Source organism: Tricharina praecox (genome assembly GCF_024521635.1).
Source record: "Tricharina praecox strain CBS 144465 chromosome Unknown BZA05scaffold_8, whole genome shotgun sequence".
Lineage (NCBI taxonomy): Eukaryota > Fungi > Ascomycota > Pezizomycetes > Pezizales > Pyronemataceae > Tricharina > Tricharina praecox.
This window is the reverse complement of record NW_026250410.1, coordinates 788,879-808,491: the sequence shown is the minus strand read 5'-3', so window position 1 is coordinate 808,491 and position 19,613 is coordinate 788,879. Positions and strand designations below refer to the sequence as shown.

The following is a 19,613-nucleotide window of genomic DNA, read 5'->3' as shown; positions in this document are numbered from 1 at the left end:
GGGGGGGGGGGGACTGGAGAGGATCAGTGCGGGGTGGCGGTGGGGGAAAGGGTCTCTCTTAATGGGTGTCTGGATACGATACCTGCATACTTCCTTAGTCTTCTCTATATGGATGGCGCAGGACGATTGGTGAAACGATACACGAACATGTTTGTCATCTCAGAGCTGGAGAATTTGATGGGGCGAGTCAGCGACAGCCGGAATTAATACTCTTTTATGCACCTGTGGGCTATGGGGTGGCGTTGAGGTACTGATGTGTGCATACCGTACATGCGGCCGCGCATAACCTCCAGCATTGGGTGGTGCGGATCGGGAAGGGCTGCGGACCGGGAAGTGCCAAGGTGGCGGCTGGAGCTCGAGCTCGAGCGCCCAATCGAAGCCGCCTGAAGCCGCCCGACTGACCGATACTAAAGCGCAACCGCGCGATTGTCAGACACAAGTGCACCGCGGCAATCTTGGGGTTTCCGCAATACCGACGACAGCGGCGGCTGACGACGGGGAGAATAGTGGCTCCCCGGGAACATGTGAGTTCTAGATCTAGATCTGCTGGGAGCGGGCCGGCGGCAGAGGAGGAGGCGGAGGGCGGAGGGCGGCGGGAAGTTGGGTTGCCAATGGCCATGGACCCTACACTACACTACACTGCAACAGTATACCTATCTGGTAGCTTGATACTTGGGTAGGCAGTACATCATGATGGAGCCAGCTGTTTGGACCGCAGACAGGAATAGTGCTTACATGGGTAACCACCTACCCGGAGTCCGGAGCCCAGCCAGTGCGTTTCGGAATATCTCCAGCCAGGTGCAGGCTCCTGCGATTCTGCGAATGATGAAACAACAACCAAACAACACCCAAAAACAGCCAAACAAAACAAAACAAACAACTTATGGCTGAGTGATCTGAGAATTGCCAAACACTCTGTTCACCTCACAGTTCTCCGGAAACTGAAACTGGACAGAATTCGGTGTCCCGTCGGGGAACTGAATTTCGCTCTAAAACTGGAACTGAAAACTGAGGCCATCCAAACGGGCCCTTACTCTACCGTCGATGCCCGTCGGTGCCGCAACCACCAGCGCCCGCCCATCTCCCCGTGGTCTGGATTCTGGAACGACGGCGTGTGAACAAAGCCATGCTCTGTGCTCTGTGCAGTGTGTAGTGTGCCCTACAATTACAGTTCCCTGTGTACGGTAGGCATGTAAGATGTATGTAACTGTTGCAGGCACCAGGTACCAGGCACCCCGGATCCCAACACCACCGCTGGATCCCAACCCCACCGCTGGATCGGCCCTATCCTGCCATACCAAATGTAGGTATAATTCTCCGTTTGGAGTCTGGACTGCCAAAGGAAAGTGCGTACGTCGGTTTTCTTAGGTATCACTTGGAGAATGAGACGTGGAATACAGTAGAAGCTTAGATCACTCGACCGGCCCAGATCTCGGTAGGTCCACCAGCATCCATTGAATCCGCATATCATATCAAATAAATCTCCCCCCATCCCATCCCCCATCCTAGATCATACTCGTACATATTCCACCACCACCTCCCCCGATATCAAATCACAAATTACCGGATATCATTCAGTCACCTCCCCTACAAGCACTGGTAGTAGTACGGCGGCGAGACGGCGGTGCACGTACTTCCACTCACGCACGTTGTCGGTCCGGTGTACGAAGTTCCGCCACTACTCTCATTAGCCCGTGTCCAGTCTGATACGCTCAGTCATTCAGTCGGGGAACTTACCACTGTCCATACTTCGGCACAGTTCCGCTGGCGGCAGTAGTCGACGCCGACGGCGCCGCGCTCGAGATCTTCGAGGACGAGACCACGGTGGTGGGGGTAGTAGTGCTGCTGCTGACGGCAGCAGTGCCGGTCTTCCAGCCCTTGATGTCGCTCAAGTTCTTGACGTAGCTGCTCGCGTAGACCTTCTTGAGGAAGTCGAGGGTGTTGTGTGTGCCCGCGGTCAGGAACTCGCCGGTCCAGGTGACGAACCAGCTCCAGTCGGAGTCGTAGAGCTGCAGCTGGTCGGGGTCGGGGATCGCGCCGTTCTCGCTGAGTCCGATCAGCTTCTTGTCGCCGCCGAGAGCGTACAGCGCGTTGTATTGCGCTGAGACGGGCCCGTGGTCGCCGACGGTCGCCGGGTAGCTGTCGTATGATAGGATGTCGACGGTCGAGGCGCCCGGGTACCAGTCCGACGCCACGCTGTTCCACACCCAGATCAGGTTGTTCAGCCCGTGGTAGTTGGTCAAGCGGTCGTAGACGATTCCGTAGAGCTTCTTGGCCGGCTCGGCGCCCTTTGCGCCCCACCAGAACCAGCCTCCCTCGGCCTCGTGGAGGGGGCGCCAGAGGATCGGGACGTTGGCGGCTTGAAGACGCTTGAGCTGCACGGCGATGGCGTCGATGTCGCGGATCAGCAGCGTGTAGTTGGCGTTGGTGGTCGAGGCGAGCGCCGTCGAGATGTCGAAGTCGACTGAGTCCGTGTAGAATCCGCGCCACCACTCTTTGCCGGTGACGTCGTAGAGGCCGACGGGAGCGTTCCAGTCTGTATTTATTTTCGTCAGCTCATAGTAACACACCCGTGGGGACCGGCATCACTCACGCCAGCAGAAAGTAACGACTCCTCCCCTCGCATCGAACGCGATGGCGTCCTCGACAGCAGTCGAGGTGGAGCCCCTCGCGACACGGGAAGGCGAGTACTCGATCATGTCCAGACCCAGAACGGCAGGGGTCTCTCCGATGTTCGTCTCGATCCAAGCCAAACTCGGCGGGTCCTGTTGACCGCTGAGGATGTACGAGCCGTAGTTGTCCACCAGGAGCTTCATCAGCGCCTTGGTGGCGGGCGAGGAGTTGGTATTGACCAATGCGGTGGTGACTTGGTGCGCGGGACGGGCGGCCGAGGGAGTGAGCGTGATGGCGTCGATCAGGTACCTATGATATATCCCCATCAGTCCTTGTATTGGCATGAGCCAGCAGGAGAATGGTAGGCAACTCACCATCCCCAGTTGCTCTGCAGAGCGATGGTGTTGGTTCCCGCCGCCAGCAGGACCTGTCCACCGGAGGCCGTCGTCCACCCCGTCGCCGCAGCGAGGGCGACCTGACTTCCGCCGGAGCCGTTGAGCACAACGGTGGTGTACTTGGCTCCGGACGGAGACGAGTACAAGATCACCAGATCGTATAGCTTCTGGGCCGTGCTAGTCACGGTAAAGGTCACAGTGTCCGCGTCCGCGTCGAAACCCTCGACGTAGCCAGTGCCTATGGGGGAATATATATCAGTATCCGATGTTCCCACGGGAGTGGGACATGGGCAACATACCGGTGAATCCGGTCTGCGAAGTTCCGATGGTGACTCCGTTGAGGGCACCAGTCTCGGCCTGATACGTAACCGTCTGCGCCAGAACGGCGGGCAGAACGGCCAGGAAGGCCAAAAAGTTGACCAACATAGTGAAAAAGGAGTGTATGTGTTGCTTCAGGAGATGTTTCAAAGGAATGAAGTGACAGACTTGCACGATTCGCAGCCTGGTGAAGAGCGACAACAACAAACACCGAAACAGGTACATATGGAGCATCTTATATACCCCACTACATTATCCGCTCCTTTCCCCACCTTATTTTGCCGCATGCGGTGTGTGCGGTGTTTTTTTTTCTCTTCGTTCGCGTACCTGAGTATGATAGCATGGTAGATATTAATTGGAGGGGATGTGTTGGTGGTCTGTACCTGTTGAAATGTTCCGAACCGCAATATGGACGACGGAACTACCGGAGACGACGGCGGACACTCCGTCGGAATACCCCAGATTTTAGTCCGCGCAGGTGTCACACCCATGTTGCATATAGATCACCTGGTCAACTGACAGGAGATGGCGGCGAACTGACGGCTTATACCCATTCAACCGCATAAAACCGCTGGTTGGAATTACTTCCCGTCGTCCGTAGTTAGAGTACTTGGATATAGTTACAACTACCCGCCCAGAGAAAGCAGCGGATATGGACTCGTATGTTTGGATGTTCGTGGAGCCATCCGTTAAAGTAGCTCACGTAGGAACAGGTAGGCATCCCGGTTCGCCTATTTGTGCCTGTAGGATATATGGATAATGGATTCGGGAGGAAAAGAGAAAACCAAACATCAAGCGCTTCGGTGACGGCAACAGCTCCGGAAATCCCGGTTCTAGAACGAACGAACAAAAGAATCGGAATTAGGTATGTACATTATGTAGTTATCCTCAAGTAATCGCTTCAGCACAGGTCAAGTCAAACACGCGGCCAAGTACAGTGATGGTATCTTACTATTGCGTCATGGGCTGGTGTTCTTGCCCTCCAATCCCTTGAGTATCTCCTTCACCTTCGCTTCCGACACCCAACTATTTCCCCAGAATCCCCATCCAGCTTGGAACCTGAACCAGTCCACCATCGCCATGTCCAAATCCTTCATCATGATCTCGGCCGTGTACTTTCCCATGCTTCCACCCATCCGCATCACCTGCTCCACGAGCTCCCGATAGTACGTCTCGAGCAATTCGTCGGCACACTCCTCGTCCTGCATCACCTCGCCATCCACACTCGTCGCCAGGAAGTACACCAAGTCCACCACGCCTAAGCCCTTGCCGCAATACTGGAAGTCGTACAGCGCACACTTCTTGAAGTCCTTCGAGAACATGATGTTCGCACCCTTGGTATCCCCATGCAGCAGTGTCCGTCCGGGTCGAGTGGGGTCGGCGAGGTAATCGGCCACGGTCCGTACGGCGGCATCGTCGAGGAAGGCGTAGTACGGATCATCTCGGACGATCGCATACTCCTCGGAGCGGGTGTCGAGGTACCAGTATCCGCCGTTCGTCCAGACGCCCGGGGTGACCAGCGGGTCCTGCACCTGCAGCGGCGGCGGCGTATCGGGGATGTCGTCGACCTTGCCCCAGTACGTGGCGTGGAACCCGGCTATCCATCGGAGCACGACCTTTGCTTGCTCCTCATCGAGGTCGGTCCGTCGGGCCACAGGCAGCGGGTACTCTCGGCTGAGGTCTTCGAGCACCAGCGACGTGTCCCCAAAGGCGGGCTCGACCGGGTAGTTCTTGGCGACCTTGACGTGCGGTGGTAGACGAGTCGACAGGTGCTCGTAAAAGTATCGTTCGACACGGTAGGAGATGATCTTGCGGAGGTGACCCTCCGAGCGGGTGTCGACGGGTGGGTCGATAAACTTGAGGATGAGAGATCTCGGGTTCGACTTCAGATTGAGTCGACAGATGGTACCGAAGCTGGACCAAAGCGTTGTGAGGTGATTGTGGGATTTGAGCTCCGACCGGAGCTCGAGCGGGAGGACGACGGAGGGGTTGAGGCGGGAGACCATTTTCGTGAAATTTTCGTCTGGCCAATGTCGCTGTGAAGATTAAGGAACAAAGTGGAAGAAGCTTCGGGCGTTCACAATAGTTAATGCCCTTTTTTTCTTCTTTCTTTCCTTCCCTCCTTACCAGTCCAGCGTTCGCTCTTTATACAACGCCAAGCCAGACCTCGTCGCCTTCAAAGTTCAATCCGATTCACAAGCGGCATGAAATCGCCCCACGATCGAGGGATGCAGTTATCGACTGCAACGACTGCAAGGCCCGCAGAAAGTGAGATGTAAGTAACCATCTGGGTGGTCCTGCACAGTTGGTGCAGCAGCAGCAGCAGCAGCATCGTGCACCATCGGCGCGCTAAATCGGGATTACGATATGAGACCGGGTGTCTCTAGATCGGTTTGCACTTTCTCGTCTCCACAGTTTCGCGCGCGGGCGGGTGCACGAGTGACCTCCGATGAGCGATCAGGAAGCGAACCCATCGATCACCACGGCCCTGAACGGAGACTGCTGAATCGACCGCAGATGTAAGCGTCCATTCCTCTAGCCAAAGCGAGAACGAAAAAATTCATGCCTCAGATGTCAAAGGTGTCTTGACTCTTGATCTGTGCTTCTGCACCTGCGCGCTCGAGCAGACACACACCCGGACAGCGCTACTGTATCCGATGAGCTTGTTTGAAGGGATCGATGGTGCAAACATGCCATGTCTGACTATCATACCTAGTACTATTCCAAGCCCATGTTTTTTTCCTGCCGGGCGATTCCCGTCCTGCCATGATCCATCGTGCACTCGCTAAACCTGTCAGCCCACCCTCTGTTGAACCTGAGAGAAAAGCACTTGACTCGATTGATGTGATGATACGAGAAAGATGAGAAAGACGAGAAATAAGACGGCTTATACTATGAAGGAAGACGAGCTCGTGTACTAGACAAAGAGGCAGAGCCGGAGACAGAGAATGCGACGATACCTAGCCGTCGCCGGACTGGGCTGACGGCTGAGGGCCTAAAAAGGCTGATTCTGGTGACAGGCCCGGGACAATGCTAAGAAGCCACGAAGGCCATGAAGGCTGTATGCGACAATCCAAAAGTACAGAGAAAAGTACCAGTGACACCGGAATAGGCAATAAGACGCATGATATCAACACTATCGGAGTTGTTGCCACCGAGTGAGATGTTATGATCGTAGCTCCCCCGACGTCCGTGACTCTGGTTTACCACTGGTAATACCCATTCTGATATGCTCGCGATGGTGTACTGAGAGGAGTGAGGATGTGGGTGAGTGTGCACATCAGGAAATCATGCATACTGGGGTATGCATCATACTTGGATGAAATGTGTAGAGCGCATCGATTGGAATCACCAGCCACAGCAGCCACACCGGCCCACGGCACTGCCCAGGTCATTTTAGCGCGGCCGCCCACTTCTGGGACCAGGAAGTACCTGCTGTATCGGTCCAGAGTCAAGACAGATGATGGTACGGTCAGTCGACGTCCACCCTATCATATAGATACCGGGAGTAATAGCAGCCATCCACCGTATGTAGCCGGGCTGCCGGGCAGATAGGTGGGCACTTTACACATTATGGCGTCTGCCCGGTGATGTCCACGAACTTGGAGTCGCTGTTCCTTCGAATTCAGGATAATGACCGTAAGCCGGTGGCGACGAGTAACGAGTTGGTCGCGCGTGAGCGACCAACTCGACAACGGCCGATATCCACCACGGTGTGCTGTAAGTCTCGGTTATGTTGGTACCGTTTCGTCGTTGTTGAAGAGTAAGTGCTGGTAGTTATCCAAGTATCCAAAAGATATTCTCCACTCTAGAGCAGATCGCCAGCCCTTGTCCCCATCGGGTATTACCAACCCAGTCACGCCCGCCCGCCCGCTCGCTCGCTCGATAACGCAGGGACTTCTCTACCGTATCTCTCGCCCCGTACCGACCCGGCGCAGGGCAGGCGGGGTGTGGTGGAGCACAAGCATTGGCATGACAACCGTTGCTGCCATCGATGGCGAAGAAAATGTTTGGCGATGGCCACTCAACCGAGCATACAGTGGTTTTTTCCGTGCCAACTTCTCACTTCGCCGCTCGCGACTCCGACCTCACGGTGGAAGCGGCCAGCCAATAGGCCATTTTCCAAGTAGTTCTCCCTCCGTTCCACCACCGCCATCCAGATTCCAGAATCCAGCCGCGATTCTAGAACCCCGCTTGCACTTCTTTCTGTTTTTTTCCCGCTCCAGAGCGCTTGAGAGGAGAACCCCCAGGCTCAGGGTTAGGTCCCCACCGCTTCGCGGATAGTCCTGCGCACCGCCCCACGCCCATCAGCACGCCCATCAGCACGCCCATCAGCACGCCCATCAGCAGTAGCATCGTCGATAATCTTCCCCAAACGGCGAGGCATGAAGGCGATCAAACATTTTTCTGCAGCAGCACCAGAGCAGCACTTGCAGGCCGGATGTGATCGTGTACCTATGTGGGTAGGCAATGTGCTCTACCTACTAGTAGTCATGATTGTCATGATAGTCGTGATAGTCATGGACAAATGGTAGGGTAGGTATCTCCGCAGAGCACCGGGCACACTTGAGCACCTAGAGTGCTATACACATCCGCACGCATTCATGTGTGTGATCCAAGTACCAACATACATTGCAGATTACCGTAGATACAGTATCAGCCGTCGCCAGGTCTTGCGGACTTGAATACCCACTCTCCTTGCTGCCCTGCTGAACACGAGCACGAGCTGACTTGACCTCCTTGGCTGGCTTGCAAGTGGTGGCGACTGTGCCCTGCCTCATGACGCACGGGACCGAGTGAGTGAGCGAGTGCGCGCCTGCCCGGGCAGGACACACAGAGTTGCTCCTTCCCCAGGGACCATGATCTACTACACTAACAAGTAGTAGCTACTCTGCGCCGGCAGGGGTGGTTCTAGAACGTCCCTCCCTGCCTCCACCTCCACCACCTCCAGGTGACCGGCGGCACAATCCGCCAACCAGTTAGCTGTGTGGGAGGTGCGAGGTGGGAACAAAACATCAACTGTCTGACCAAAAACCGGCCCTTTTACGCTTCCCCACCCACCACCATAGCCCCCGCGCCCCGAAGTGAAACCGATTTTTTTCGAGGATTACTGCTTATAGCTGTTGCACACGAACCGTCCGCGGGAAAGGAAGAAAGGAAAGTGAGAAGAAAAAAAGGTACATACTCCGCACGCGCATAATGGATTTCCCGAGTGGTGGAAAGATCGTCGCCCATGATCTGCCAAACACGGACACGCTGTTCTAAAACTACCGCCAGCAGATTTCGGTGAATGTGTGTGACTGACTTGCAGTGCCTCTACATACTATAATATCTATGCTACATAGATAACCCTCCTACCCTCCCCCCACCACCATCACCACCATAACTTCCAACAACCAACAACCAGCTCCCAGCTCCCCCTCTTCCTCATTCAATCCATCGCTCACAGAAATAAACCACCCCAGACAACTGTCGCCTCCTCTTCCCCAGCGACACAGACATTAGCATCGCCACCAGTCGAGTACATAGTCTCGCTAGCCCAGTACGCACTTCATCCTGCTCGCCTGCCGACTCCATCTTGCTCGCACCCAGCCACATATATACCCGGCGCTGCACACGCTCGACGTCAAAACCCAGATCCGCGTCGCCTCATTAGTTCGTCGCCGAGTTCGTCGCAAACATGAAGAGCTCCGTCCCATCCACAGCGACGATCACCGAGTCGCCGCGGAGTAGTCGAAGCGGCATCCCGCCCACCTCCACCTCAGCCGGCGGCTCCTCGCCACGGATCACAACGACCGCGCAGATAATGTCGCAGTCGACCGGGTACACCGGGGGTGGTGGGGGTGGCCTGCCGTTCCCTATGTTCCCGCTGCAGCTGCGCGGGGCGAAGATCGGCGGCGGCGGCGGCAGTAGGATGGGGAGCGAGAGCCCCGTGCGGGAGAGCGGGGAGGGGAAGGAGGGAAGGGAGGGAAGGTGTTGTGGCCATGACGCGGAGCTGGCGGAGGAGCGCGCTCGAAGAAGGAGGGCGGAACGGAAGGTCAAAGAGCTGGAGGCGATGCTACGCGTGGTCATGAAGGGCATGCAGTCGATCAATGAGGAGGGCGAGGATGTGGTCGTGGTGTCGACGCCGAGAGATGCGCCGCTGAGGGAAGCGCTGCCGACTCCATCGAGGGCGAGGGCGCCGGAATCGGAGCGGCAGAGATTGGTGAGGGATAGCAAGCCCCGGGAACGAGAGGGGTACGTGCAGGCGCCGGTGCAGGTGCAGCTGCACGTACCCGATAGAAGGTCGAGTACCGGTAGGGGCAGGAGTGCCGGTGTGGGCGATCAGCTGGGTGGCTCGGGATCGAGTAGGCCGCCACTGTCGCCGTCGTCGCCGCAGGGCGCGAGGTATTCTATCGGGAGAGTGGAGTATCCATGACTGTATGTGAACACGAGTGATGATTACTACTATTACTATTATTGTTATTATAATTTAATGCTGTTACGATCATGGCGGATTCCTTGGTCAGGCGGGGTGTGATGACCACTTACAAGTGACTCTACCCAAGTACGAGTAGAGTACTTATACGTTCTCGGGACGGCATGGAAGCTATCCTTGCCTCCTCCTCCTCAAGGCCCGCACGGCCCGAGTACTACTACTGGTGGTACCAAGTAGTACTCTATGCATAGGCGGACCAGCCAACGGCCAACGGCCAACCCGCCGTACAATTATTACCAGGTCAGTACTAAGAGACCACCGGTGGGTACGGGCAACAGGAGAGACTGAGAAAGCAACAAGAAAGAAGGGCAGCCTGTGTTCTTCAGACCGAACAACCCCAAAGTACCTCTGCGGTGATGATAATAATACCTGACGGTGGACAATGTCTGATGTGACATGTCTCGTGTGTTGAACAAGAGACCGACGGTCGACCGACCAGACGAACATATATAAAAGTATCATAGCAACAGAGAATATTTCAACGTTGACTCTTGAGGCGGACGCATCGGGTCTGGCCCCCGAATCTCACTGTACTCTATGCACAGGCGGACCAGCACCAGTACCGCATGTATGCACAGGCGGACCAGCCAACGGCTAACCCGCCCGATTATTATACACACCTATATATTATTTTTTTCCGCATACCTACTCTACATAGACCAGTCCCGACCAAATTTGGGTATAGTCGGGACTAATCGGGATAGTTGTATCCAGATCAAAAAATCTTCGGTCTGGACTCGGGGTTGGTGGAACTTCGGTGGGATCCAGAGCTTGTCCACAGTCCACAGTCCACAGTCCGCGGCCGGAACTCCTGGCGTTCTGGCGTTCTAGGTCCGGGAGTCTATGTAGGCATCTAAGGGCCCGTTTGGATGGCCTCAGTTTTCAGTTCCAGTTTCAGGGCCAAATTCAGTTCCCCACCAGGACACCGAATACTGTTCAGTTTCAGTTTCCAGAAAACCTTGAGGTGAATAGAGTGTTTGGCAGTTTTCAGTTTCCAGAAAACTTTGAGGTGAATAGAGTGTTTGGCAATTTTCAGTTTCCAGAAAACCTTGAGGTGAATAGAGTGTTTGGCAGTTTTCAGTATACTCAGCCATAGGGCTGAATAATAGGCTTCACTGGAACTTTAATAGTAGACACGTTGCAGCCCCGTTTTTTTCTCTTCCTCGTAAAGGGCGTCTATGGTTGAAGTTAAAATGCGGTACTGAGTAGAGGTGAAGAATAGAGTTCAGACTCTGCGTATAACCGGTTCATACTTCGGGCCTCTATACTTCGGGCGTCAAGAATCGTGAAAACGTAGTCAATCACACACCATCCAAACGTTTTCATGTAGTTACTAATCAGTATGGTTATACATCGATAGCAGAGTTATTCACCGACGAGCGGTGCAGCGAGGCAATCCTAGAGTTTCTAGGAACGATAGATGTGGGGAGGAAAGCTCCACCAGACCTGGAGGAGGAGGATGAGGAGGAGGCAAGCATCGCATCGGGGGCAGAGCAAGAGTACCCAGCAGGGTACTGCGTCTGCGGCCGGTGCAAGGAAGTAGGAGATGAGGATATGCGGTGATAGTTATTCTCTTGGGGCGGAAAGGCGGAAGACGGGGGAGAGAGGCGAGGGGGCAGCAGGAGGAGCGGGCATGTAGGCCCATACCGGTCTTTACTGTCAATCTACTTTTTGCTTGTGTCGGCCCGAGGCGGATGGGCAGGGGAATTGGGGCGCCGCATCGGACTGGTCGGTACCGGGGCTTTCACCTCGACTGGCCAGGGCGGGAAGGAAAAGGAGTGCGTTGGTTCGCCACAGTCTAGATAGGATGCAGGCGAAATAAAAAGGAAGATCTCTCTCTCTCTCAGTATGGTTATACTCGAGCTTTACTCTAGCGACTGCTGCAAAAATTGAACTACATATCCATGACGATACATATGAGGAACTCACACCCAAAAATTCCACTCACCACGTAACCATATGGAAAATATGTACATACCTCATGGGTATAAATAGCGAGCACTTCCTCTCTTCCTTCCTGTCTCCCCATCAGCCTACACTGAGACATCGAGACATCGACAGTCGGCATCTATTAGTATCTACCTACACTCCCCCTACATACTCCACTATGGGTCCCATGTACCCTTGTGGCGGCGGCGATGGTGATAGTGACTGTGGCTGGGCATCGTGCCCAACCCGGGGCACTCACCCGCAGGGCACGACCACAAGCGCAGCGCTGCAGCTCCTCATCGCCGCGAGAAAACCCAAGAACTCGGCGGTGCTAGCGCAGCTGGAGTTCTACTGCAAGGAGATAGCGGGTGAGTAACCCGATCCTCCCGTGAACGCATCGAGACCTCACGCACACACGCTCACTCGCGCACGATTTCTGCCGCCGCTGCCGCTGCTGATGCCGCTGCTGATGCTGACGATATGTGCCATAGACTGCTGCCGCTTTCTCTTCCCCTCCGTGCCGAGCGTCCAGATCCGCACCTCCTTCGGCCAAACGCCGGAGCAGTGGTGCGCGAGCGTCATCGGCTCGACGAGGTACTTCGGCGCGGGGACGAGCGGGCTCGGGCGGCTGGCGCAGCTGGGCGTCGCCGAGCTGCCGAAGGAATGTTCTGTGCTCGTCAGCGTCGCCATACAGTACCCCGACGACCCTGCGCTGGTGGACTACCCGAGGCACGGCAGGAATATCGACCCGGACGAGGCCGCGGTCTGGTTGCTCTACACAACGGTTAACAAGATGGTGCGCAATGATATGGACAGGCTGGATAAGGAGGTGGGTTACATATCTTGGATCTGGAGGAGCGCGCTCATAGTGGTAAGGGCGGCGATAGTGTTACGGCGAAGGCGGCGAGGATCAGTACTGCGGCTGAGCCGCATAGGGCGAATCGCACGCAGACAGACGGCTGGAAGAGCCCCCAGCCTATGTGCCAGCGAGCGCCAGGGTACCAGCCCACAATGTTCGTGGATCCCACCGTTGCTGCGTACAACCAGTATATGCAGGACTACTACCAGTTCGACCAGCAGTCGCCATCGGGTTACCCGCCCAACATTATGCCCATGAACTACTATAGCTGCTGGACTGCCCAACAGCAGAAGGAGGCGAACGCAGCCGTCTTCGGTGCGGCCCCGACAGCCGCTCACCAACCATCACTCGACGTGGCCTTATCCCACATGCAGGTGGAGGAACTGCAGAAGCAGCTTCAGGGGGTGTATATGGTTATCAAGAAGGTACAGGGGCGTGCGGAGGAGCTGAAAAAGCAGCGGGATGGGTTGGAGGATGACATACAATGGCTCGTCGACACATTCCGGGGCAGCCGCAATGCTGCGGTGGACGAGTATGCCGACTATTATGACCACAATCCCAATGATTATAGTAGCACCGGGATGCTGTTCAACGAGATGCAGCGCATGGCTTGGGATAGGGAGGTGATGCGCGAGCTCCTGGAGAAGAAGGCGGCTGAGGTCGCTGGAATCGAGACGGCCCTGAAGAAGAAGCAACAGGAAGTCGACAAGATGCGCAAAGATAATGAGGCCCGCCTCAAGAAGCTGCAGGAGGAAACTAGAGCACAGCTCGGCAAAATGCAGGTCGAGTGCGATGCCCGCGTCGAGAAGATACAGGAGGAAGGTAAAGCACAGCAAAAGAAGATGCAGGCCGAGTGCGACGCCCGCATCGAGAAACAGTCACGCTGGACTTCTATACGCTTCCAGAATCCGAAGGACGAGCACTACCGCTGGCAGCTCCAAGCCGCCAGCGATGCCGAGAAGACCCAAGCCGAAGCCAAGGCACGATCCGAAGACCCCCAGCTCCGTCTAATTTCCATGATGGCACCCACTCAGAAGAAAACCAGCGGCGAGAGAGCAGTGAAAGCCTCAGTCCTGCGCGTTCCCGAACCAAAGCTGGAGACCAAATCTTCCAAATCTTTCGGAGGGTCGCTGTCAGCAGTGGATCTGGACTGCCAAGCCCAGCTGCAGAAGTGCATGCCATTGCTCGAGGGCTACTACAGCGACGATGTGCGTAACGCCCACGAGAACTATCGAACCGAAGCCGGGTGTGACTTATATCCGAGTTTCGGTCGAGCACTGGCAGCCGGAACTCACGGCCTAAACAGCCGAAAGGAAAAGGTTGCAGAGGTATTGCGACAAAAGCGGCACGAGTGATAGGGTTACTCTGGAGTGCAGTGGATATGGCACATGTACCTAGTGTTGACGTAGAATGGGAGGTGGAAATGCACATACAATTGGATCGCTAGCACAACGATATTATTGCGGTTGTCTTTTTGGATTTTGGAAAGGTTTTGAGACGCAGAGAAGTGGGAAGAGAAGGGCGGTGGGAAACCCCTTTCTGTGTTGAAAATGGTGTTGAAAAATGAGTTTTGGAAATGGAAATGGTGGTGTTGAAAATGGGGGTGTTCTGTTGAATCATCATGACATTTGACCTTAGAAGGGTCATTGCCGTTTGGGTGTTGAAAAGGTTTTTTTGGTTTGTTAATCATAGCATTCGAATGTATCAGATCATGGCTGTACACACGTCAAGTTCCACCCGGTGTTGGAAAGGTGTTGTCAATGGTATAAAACTTCACGGCGGGAATCAATTTGTTCAAGTGATATATCATGACGCTAATCATCATCTGAGAAAGTGACAAGACCAACCAAACCCGCAACTGCTCCAAGAGCTATGAAAGTCCTCAGCATCGCCACAGCCATACATTTTTCTGGTCTCTAACCACATGTAGTGTACCGTGGAATTTCATCCCGGCTTCCTGCCCCACATGTTACATATCCATGTCGCACATGTGCGGTTGCAAGCCATCCGGCGCCAACTTGCTCAGCTTGCTTCTCCTCTTTATAGCTAGCCGGCCCCTCGTCATCTAGTTATCGCCATTTCATCATCGACATCACCACTTAACAAAGGGCTCCGGACCAAGTTGGAGGATTCGTGCAAAACATAACAACAAATTGGCCCTCGCCAAGATCCTATCGAGATCTACAAACAGCAAACCCTCCGCCTCGTCGCTGGAAATTTAAAAGCTGTTGGCCGAATCCCAACGCCGCTCGCCCAAGATGGACGTCACCAACTTCACCACCTCGAATGCTCCCACAAACACAGTTACCATCACCGCAACTACCACAGACTCGTTCACTCCACCTTCAACCTTCACTCTCTTCCGTCAGAGGTGTCGACGAAGAGTAAAAAGTCACCTTCACACTGCAAACAGCATCTACATTTACGGCTACATCGTGCGTTTCCACTGCACATTCCCTCTCAAACCCCCCCCCCCCCCCCCGATTTGAACTCAACTCACACGGAAATCAAAACAGCCCCTCGTTCACACGGTCGTCTTCTTTCTCGAGATGGCCATTGTCGCACAGCTAGTCCGCCGCTATGAGCAGTATTTCGACAAGCGCCCGGTGGTGACCATGATGATTACTAACTCGGTTCGTCGCTTCTCCCCCACCGCTCCCACGAATCACCCCACCAACTTCCGTACTGACCTCACAACACAGGTTCTCAACGGCATCGCCGACACCGTCGCGCAGTCTGTGACTGCCATCCGTCGCAACGCAGCCTTCGACCCGACCCGCGGCGACATCGAGCTCGACGTCAAGCTCGACCAGAAGCTCCCGCACTACGGAGACGAGCTCGTGCCGACCCACAGCAGCACGCACATGCTGCCGCCCCCGTTCGATTTCGGCCGCCTGGTCCGCTTCGCCAGCTGGGGCTTCATCATCGCGCCGTTCCAGTTCCGCTGGCTCCGTCTACTACAGAAGACCTTCCCTATCACCGCCACGTCTGCGACTTTGCCAGCTCTCAAGCGCATGGCGTGCGATCAGATCTTCTTTGCCCCGCTGGGACTTGTCGGCTTCTTTAGTTACATGACGTATGCCGAGGGCGGTGATACGCAGGCGGTCAAGAAGAGGCTCGGAAATGTATTTGTGCCTACGATAAAGGCGAACTACATGCTCTGGCCCGCGGTGCAGCTGCTTAACTTTAGGGTTATGCCGCTGCAATACCAGTTGCCGTTCGCCAGTACGGTGGGCATTGCTTGGGGTACGTACCTGAGCTTGACGAACTCGAGCGCCGAGCCTTAGATAGAGTGGGTCACCATACACGATACATGATACACATGTCTTTTTGATTCTGTTCTGCTTGCTTGCTTGGGCTGGGATTTCATAGCGAAGGTCGACATTGGCTCTTTTTTCTTCTGCTGAATCTGTGTTTTTTTAATAATGATACACCGGTGTTTCTTCTACTGAATCTGTGTTTTCTTGATAACGATACACTGGTGTTTCTTCTGCTGAATCTGCGTTTTCTTGACCATACACTGGCGTTGCTTTGCTAGAACGAATGTGGTTCCGGGGTCTTCAAACTCGGTACAAGTCACCTCGCAATCTCGGAAGTGAATGGGTATTTGAAACGTTTCAGCGTGCCATCTTTTGATACACCCATCTAAATCCGTCCATCCTAAAACCATGGGTATATTCCTCCTCCCCAAAATTGCAGTCAAAAAAAACGCCATACACAAGTATCCGTAACGCGTTAACGGGAATTTATTCCATCCCGCGCATCCCTTACACACCACTACGGTAGACATTCGCACCACCATTCCTCATCTGAATCGTGTCCCTCTTATTGAGCATCATGAGCGCCCTGTTGAGCGCCGCATCACTGTACCCACGGTTACTGCACAACTCGCGCTTCAGTGTAGCGTAACTGGTGCTCCATCCGATCGGCAGTCGCCGTCTCAGCTCCGCCTCGATCTTGCCGACTTCGTCGTTGAGCTCCTTACTCATTCCCTGACCTTGGCCCACGGCGTCCATGGTGGACGCGAGGAACAGCCGGATCGCCTCGTCGACGTGCTCTTCTGTCGCGATGGGAGAGAGGGACAGTTTTGCTAGGGACTCGGTGATTCGGATGATCGCTTCGAGTTGGCGCACGGTGATTGGGATGCTGGAACGCTCGTTGGCCGAGGACTCGAGCTCGTGCACGCGCTTGCGGATTTGGACGAAGTGTGAGGAGAGCTTTTCGGAGGCTTCGGTGGAGAGTTTGGGGGCACAACGGCTGGAAGGAGGTCAGTCATGGAAGGGACGCAGGAATGGGGAAGAACGTACGTCTTGCAGTAGGTGATGTATCGCTTCAGCTTATCCATTGGGATCTCCCCGACGACCTCATCTTTCTCGGTCATTCGGTTCATGTGCAGATTCATGACGTGCCTGGCGATAGTCTCGTCTCGGCCAGGGTTATGCTCATCCTTCACGATGAAGATCATATCGAATCTGGAAAGAATTGTGGTCTGAAAATCGATGTTCTCTCCAGGACTCTTCATGTCATCGTATCTTCCAAAGATGGGATTGGCCGCGGCTAGGACGGATGAACGGGCGTTGAGGATGGTGGTGATACCGGCTTTGGCGATGGAGATTGTTTGCTGCTCCATTGCTTCGTGGATAGCAACTCGGTCCTCGTCTCGCATTTTGTCAAACTCGTCGATACACACCACTCCACCGTCCGCGAGCACCATCGCTCCTCCCTCCAGGTAGAATTCTCGGGACTGATTGTCGCGCTGCACCGATGCCGTCAAACCGGCGGCTGACGAACCCTTTCCGGATGTGTAGATGGCGATCGGTGCGATCTTCTCCACGAACTTCAGGAGTTGAGATTTGGCGGTACCGGGATCTCCGAGGAGTAGAACATTGATATCACCACGCAACCGCATGCCATCCGGAAGAATCTTCTTCGAACCACCAAAGAGCAAACATGCGATTGCTTTTTTAATATCAACGTTGCCATAGATAGATGGTGCGAGTGAATCCACGATCATCTCATAGAGATTCGGTTTCCGGGAAAGTTCAAGGAATTCTTGTTCCTCTTCTTCCGAGAAGATTGCTGAACCCTTCGCCGTGTGATCGACATCTGCTTGGATACCGACGAGACGGATGTACGGATTTCTGATGGCGACTGCGGCAGCGGCTCCCTTGCTGCCTTTAGACTGGTAGATCGAAAAAATACCTATCACCGTACAGCGCGATCCCGGGACGACTTTGTTGGTGAGGTGCCGGTCGGCGCTGACCAAAATATGCCGCGGCAGCTCACCGACAGGTACCATATCGGGAGCCTCCTGGAGTTTGAGAACCTGCTGGTCGATAAAAATCGATTTCTCATGGACTACAAAGTACGGATCCATCGGGCATCTGTCGGCATCCTCACCGGGCATAGTAGGTCTGTCACAAGTACGGGGCAAAGATACACCCGTGAATCCGCCCTGAACCGGTATCCTTTTCGTAGTCTGACAGTTCCTGCACATGATCTGAAGCTCGATCGCCTTCGACGACATGGTGGAAGCGCCGATAACGATTCCCGGAATCCGCACTAGCTTCGAGATGTGCGATGCATCCAGATCTCGAATAGAAATGAGATTCGTGTTGGAGTGGAGTATCACTTGACAGTCGGGGAAGACTGCACTCGAGTTGCCTCCAGTCAAGAACATGCGTCGTCCGCAATCTCGTACCGCAGTCTCGAACTATTGCCATCCAGAAGTGTGAGCAGCGAAGAATAATCCGATTCCGCGGGGAAGGAGGGTAGATTACGATAGGCAGGATATCCGTTGGCTCATTGGAAAGTTTGTGTGCTAGCTCTTCGTTGAAGGAAATCAGATGTGCAATGTCGACGTCGAGTCTGTACTGTTTGATGAGGATGTTCGTCCGCAGTGCGTCTCTGTGGCGGGGGCCATTGTCAGTAAGAGATGAATCCAAAGAAGCATCCGTATCAAGCAAGGACATACCGGTATATGAAATTGTTGTCCAATCGGAATTCCAGAACGAACGAACGGAAAGCCTTCAGAATCTCTCCAGGCTGGTCGTCGGCTTGGTTGTCATCTTTTGGTAGGCCCGAGTCGACGGTATATATCTGGGAACGATCCATTGCAGCAGAGATGCGATATTAGATGAGTCGTGGGAGAGCGGGGTAGTGTTGCGGGTGAATTAGGTGTGGATTTTCTGTGGCGAGAAGGAATGTTTTTTTGCGTAGAAGAAGAGGTCCGAGAGAACAGGAGAACGCGGTTGCTTCGCGAGAACTCCATTTACGCGTTCCCAAATGGGACAGCCGCCGAGCCTTCAGGGTGGCACTCTTGTCACGCTTCCATGCTATTCCAGTTCATGTGTCGTTCAGCCGCAGTTCCAAACAAGTCGTGTAGCACAAACCACCTTTCCCTGCTGCCCCCACGAGAACCCGTACATATCAGCTCTGCCGGTTGCCTACTTCCCGCGAACCACTTAAGGAATCCGTCTCAAATTCAAGCACCGAAATATCAACTCTGAACCCCGCAGCTCCTCCGAAATCGGTTTACCAAATCGGTGCTCATGGCGTTCCCCTCCCGCCCATCATTCGACTCTACCTGTCTCTCGCCGATTCTCTCTCCTACAGCTTCCGTTACGGACTTAACCGCTCCCTACCAACCGACGAGATCGCCAAGCGGTCGTCCCGGCGCTGGACGACGGGCTTCTATCGCGAGCTCGGTGGTGTCCTTGACATCCTCGGTGGGCACAGCTTTGGATTGGCGAGCATCGAAAGATTTTGGGAATGGTGGAGGTGGAGGGGCAGGGCCGTTGGGGGGGGGCCCCAATTCTACTGGTGGGTCATTCATGATGCCGGAGAAGCTCCAGCTCGGACGGACCTGTCGTTCTTGGGCAACTCGGATAACTGGCTGATATGAGATACGTTTAACTATAGCTATCTCAGCCCTCGTCGAGTCCCACGGTGCGCGAGCGACTGGAGCTTCCCGGCCGCGACCTGGGGATATTCCCCCCGTGACGCTCACCCAGATCCCGAA

General features: G+C 54.7%; 6 protein-coding genes across 6 annotated transcripts; 3 read left to right on the top strand and 3 right to left on the bottom strand.

Annotated features, from left to right (window-relative positions):
- Positions 1–1,587: 1,587 nt before the first annotated feature.
- Positions 1,588–3,434, bottom strand: BZA05DRAFT_335300 (glycosyl hydrolase family 26-domain-containing protein; the record flags this gene model as incomplete). The annotated part of the gene is made up of 5 exons (XM_051480759.1): positions 1,588–1,678; positions 1,738–2,536; positions 2,594–2,922; positions 2,988–3,246; positions 3,308–3,434. 5 exons carry the CDS (start codon positions 3,432–3,434, stop codon positions 1,588–1,590), a joined length of 1,605 nt encoding a protein of 534 aa, XP_051340843.1.
- Positions 3,435–3,900: 466 nt separating this feature from the next.
- On the bottom strand, positions 3,901–5,658 carry BZA05DRAFT_393924 (kinase-like domain-containing protein). The gene is made up of 2 exons (XM_051483280.1): positions 4,279–5,658; positions 3,901–4,213 (listed from the first exon to the last, which is right to left on the bottom strand). The coding sequence occupies exon 1, from the start codon at positions 5,330–5,332 to the stop codon at positions 4,286–4,288; it is 1,047 nt and encodes a 348-aa protein (XP_051340842.1). The 5' UTR covers positions 5,333–5,658; the 3' UTR covers positions 3,901–4,213; positions 4,279–4,285.
- A 3,108-nt stretch (positions 5,659–8,766) lies between these two features.
- On the top strand, positions 8,767–9,830 carry BZA05DRAFT_263257 (uncharacterized protein). Its single transcript, XM_051480150.1, has one exon. It carries the CDS (start codon positions 9,007–9,009, stop codon positions 9,742–9,744), a length of 738 nt encoding a protein of 245 aa, XP_051340841.1. The 5' UTR covers positions 8,767–9,006; the 3' UTR covers positions 9,745–9,830.
- Positions 9,831–11,911: 2,081 nt separating this feature from the next.
- BZA05DRAFT_467901 (uncharacterized protein) lies at positions 11,912–13,947 on the top strand (the record flags this gene model as incomplete). The annotated part of the gene is made up of 3 exons (XM_051487829.1): positions 11,912–12,101; positions 12,225–12,562; positions 12,610–13,947. 3 exons carry the CDS (start codon positions 11,912–11,914, stop codon positions 13,945–13,947), a joined length of 1,866 nt encoding a protein of 621 aa, XP_051340840.1.
- A 652-nt stretch (positions 13,948–14,599) lies between these two features.
- BZA05DRAFT_393915 (uncharacterized protein) lies at positions 14,600–16,176 on the top strand. Its single transcript, XM_051483279.1, has 3 exons — positions 14,600–15,027; positions 15,109–15,225; positions 15,295–16,176. The coding sequence occupies exons 1-3, from the start codon at positions 14,851–14,853 to the stop codon at positions 15,877–15,879; spliced, it is 879 nt and encodes a 292-aa protein (XP_051340839.1). The 5' UTR covers positions 14,600–14,850; the 3' UTR covers positions 15,880–16,176.
- Positions 16,177–16,193: 17 nt separating this feature from the next.
- BZA05DRAFT_393914 (MCM2/3/5 family-domain-containing protein) lies at positions 16,194–18,836 on the bottom strand. Its single transcript, XM_051483278.1, has 4 exons — positions 18,567–18,836; positions 18,373–18,499; positions 16,900–18,305; positions 16,194–16,849 (listed from the first exon to the last, which is right to left on the bottom strand). The coding sequence occupies exons 1-4, from the start codon at positions 18,704–18,706 to the stop codon at positions 16,360–16,362; spliced, it is 2,163 nt and encodes a 720-aa protein (XP_051340838.1). The 5' UTR covers positions 18,707–18,836; the 3' UTR covers positions 16,194–16,359.
- Positions 18,837–19,613: the final 777 nt, after the last annotated feature.

Coding starts and splice junctions, on each gene's coding strand:
- BZA05DRAFT_393924 (XM_051483280.1), bottom strand. CDS start 5,332: ATGGTCTCCCGCCTCAACCCCTCCGTCGTCCTCCCGCTCGAGCTCCGG.
- BZA05DRAFT_263257 (XM_051480150.1), top strand. CDS start 9,007: ATGAAGAGCTCCGTCCCATCCACAGCGACGATCACCGAGTCGCCGCGG.
- BZA05DRAFT_393915 (XM_051483279.1), top strand. CDS start 14,851: ATGGACGTCACCAACTTCACCACCTCGAATGCTCCCACAAACACAGTT. Junction 15,028..15,108: donor TCTACATTTACGGCTACATC/GTGCGTTTCCAC, acceptor AAATCAAAACAG/CCCCTCGTTCACACGGTCGT. Junction 15,226..15,294: donor CCATGATGATTACTAACTCG/GTTCGTCGCTTC, acceptor CTCACAACACAG/GTTCTCAACGGCATCGCCGA.
- BZA05DRAFT_393914 (XM_051483278.1), bottom strand. CDS start 18,706: ATGGATCGTTCCCAGATATATACCGTCGACTCGGGCCTACCAAAAGAT. Junction 18,500..18,566: donor GACAACAATTTCATATACCG/GTATGTCCTTGC, acceptor CCCCCGCCACAG/AGACGCACTGCGGACGAACA. Junction 16,850..16,899: donor TACATCACCTACTGCAAGAC/GTACGTTCTTCC, acceptor ACCTCCTTCCAG/CCGTTGTGCCCCCAAACTCT.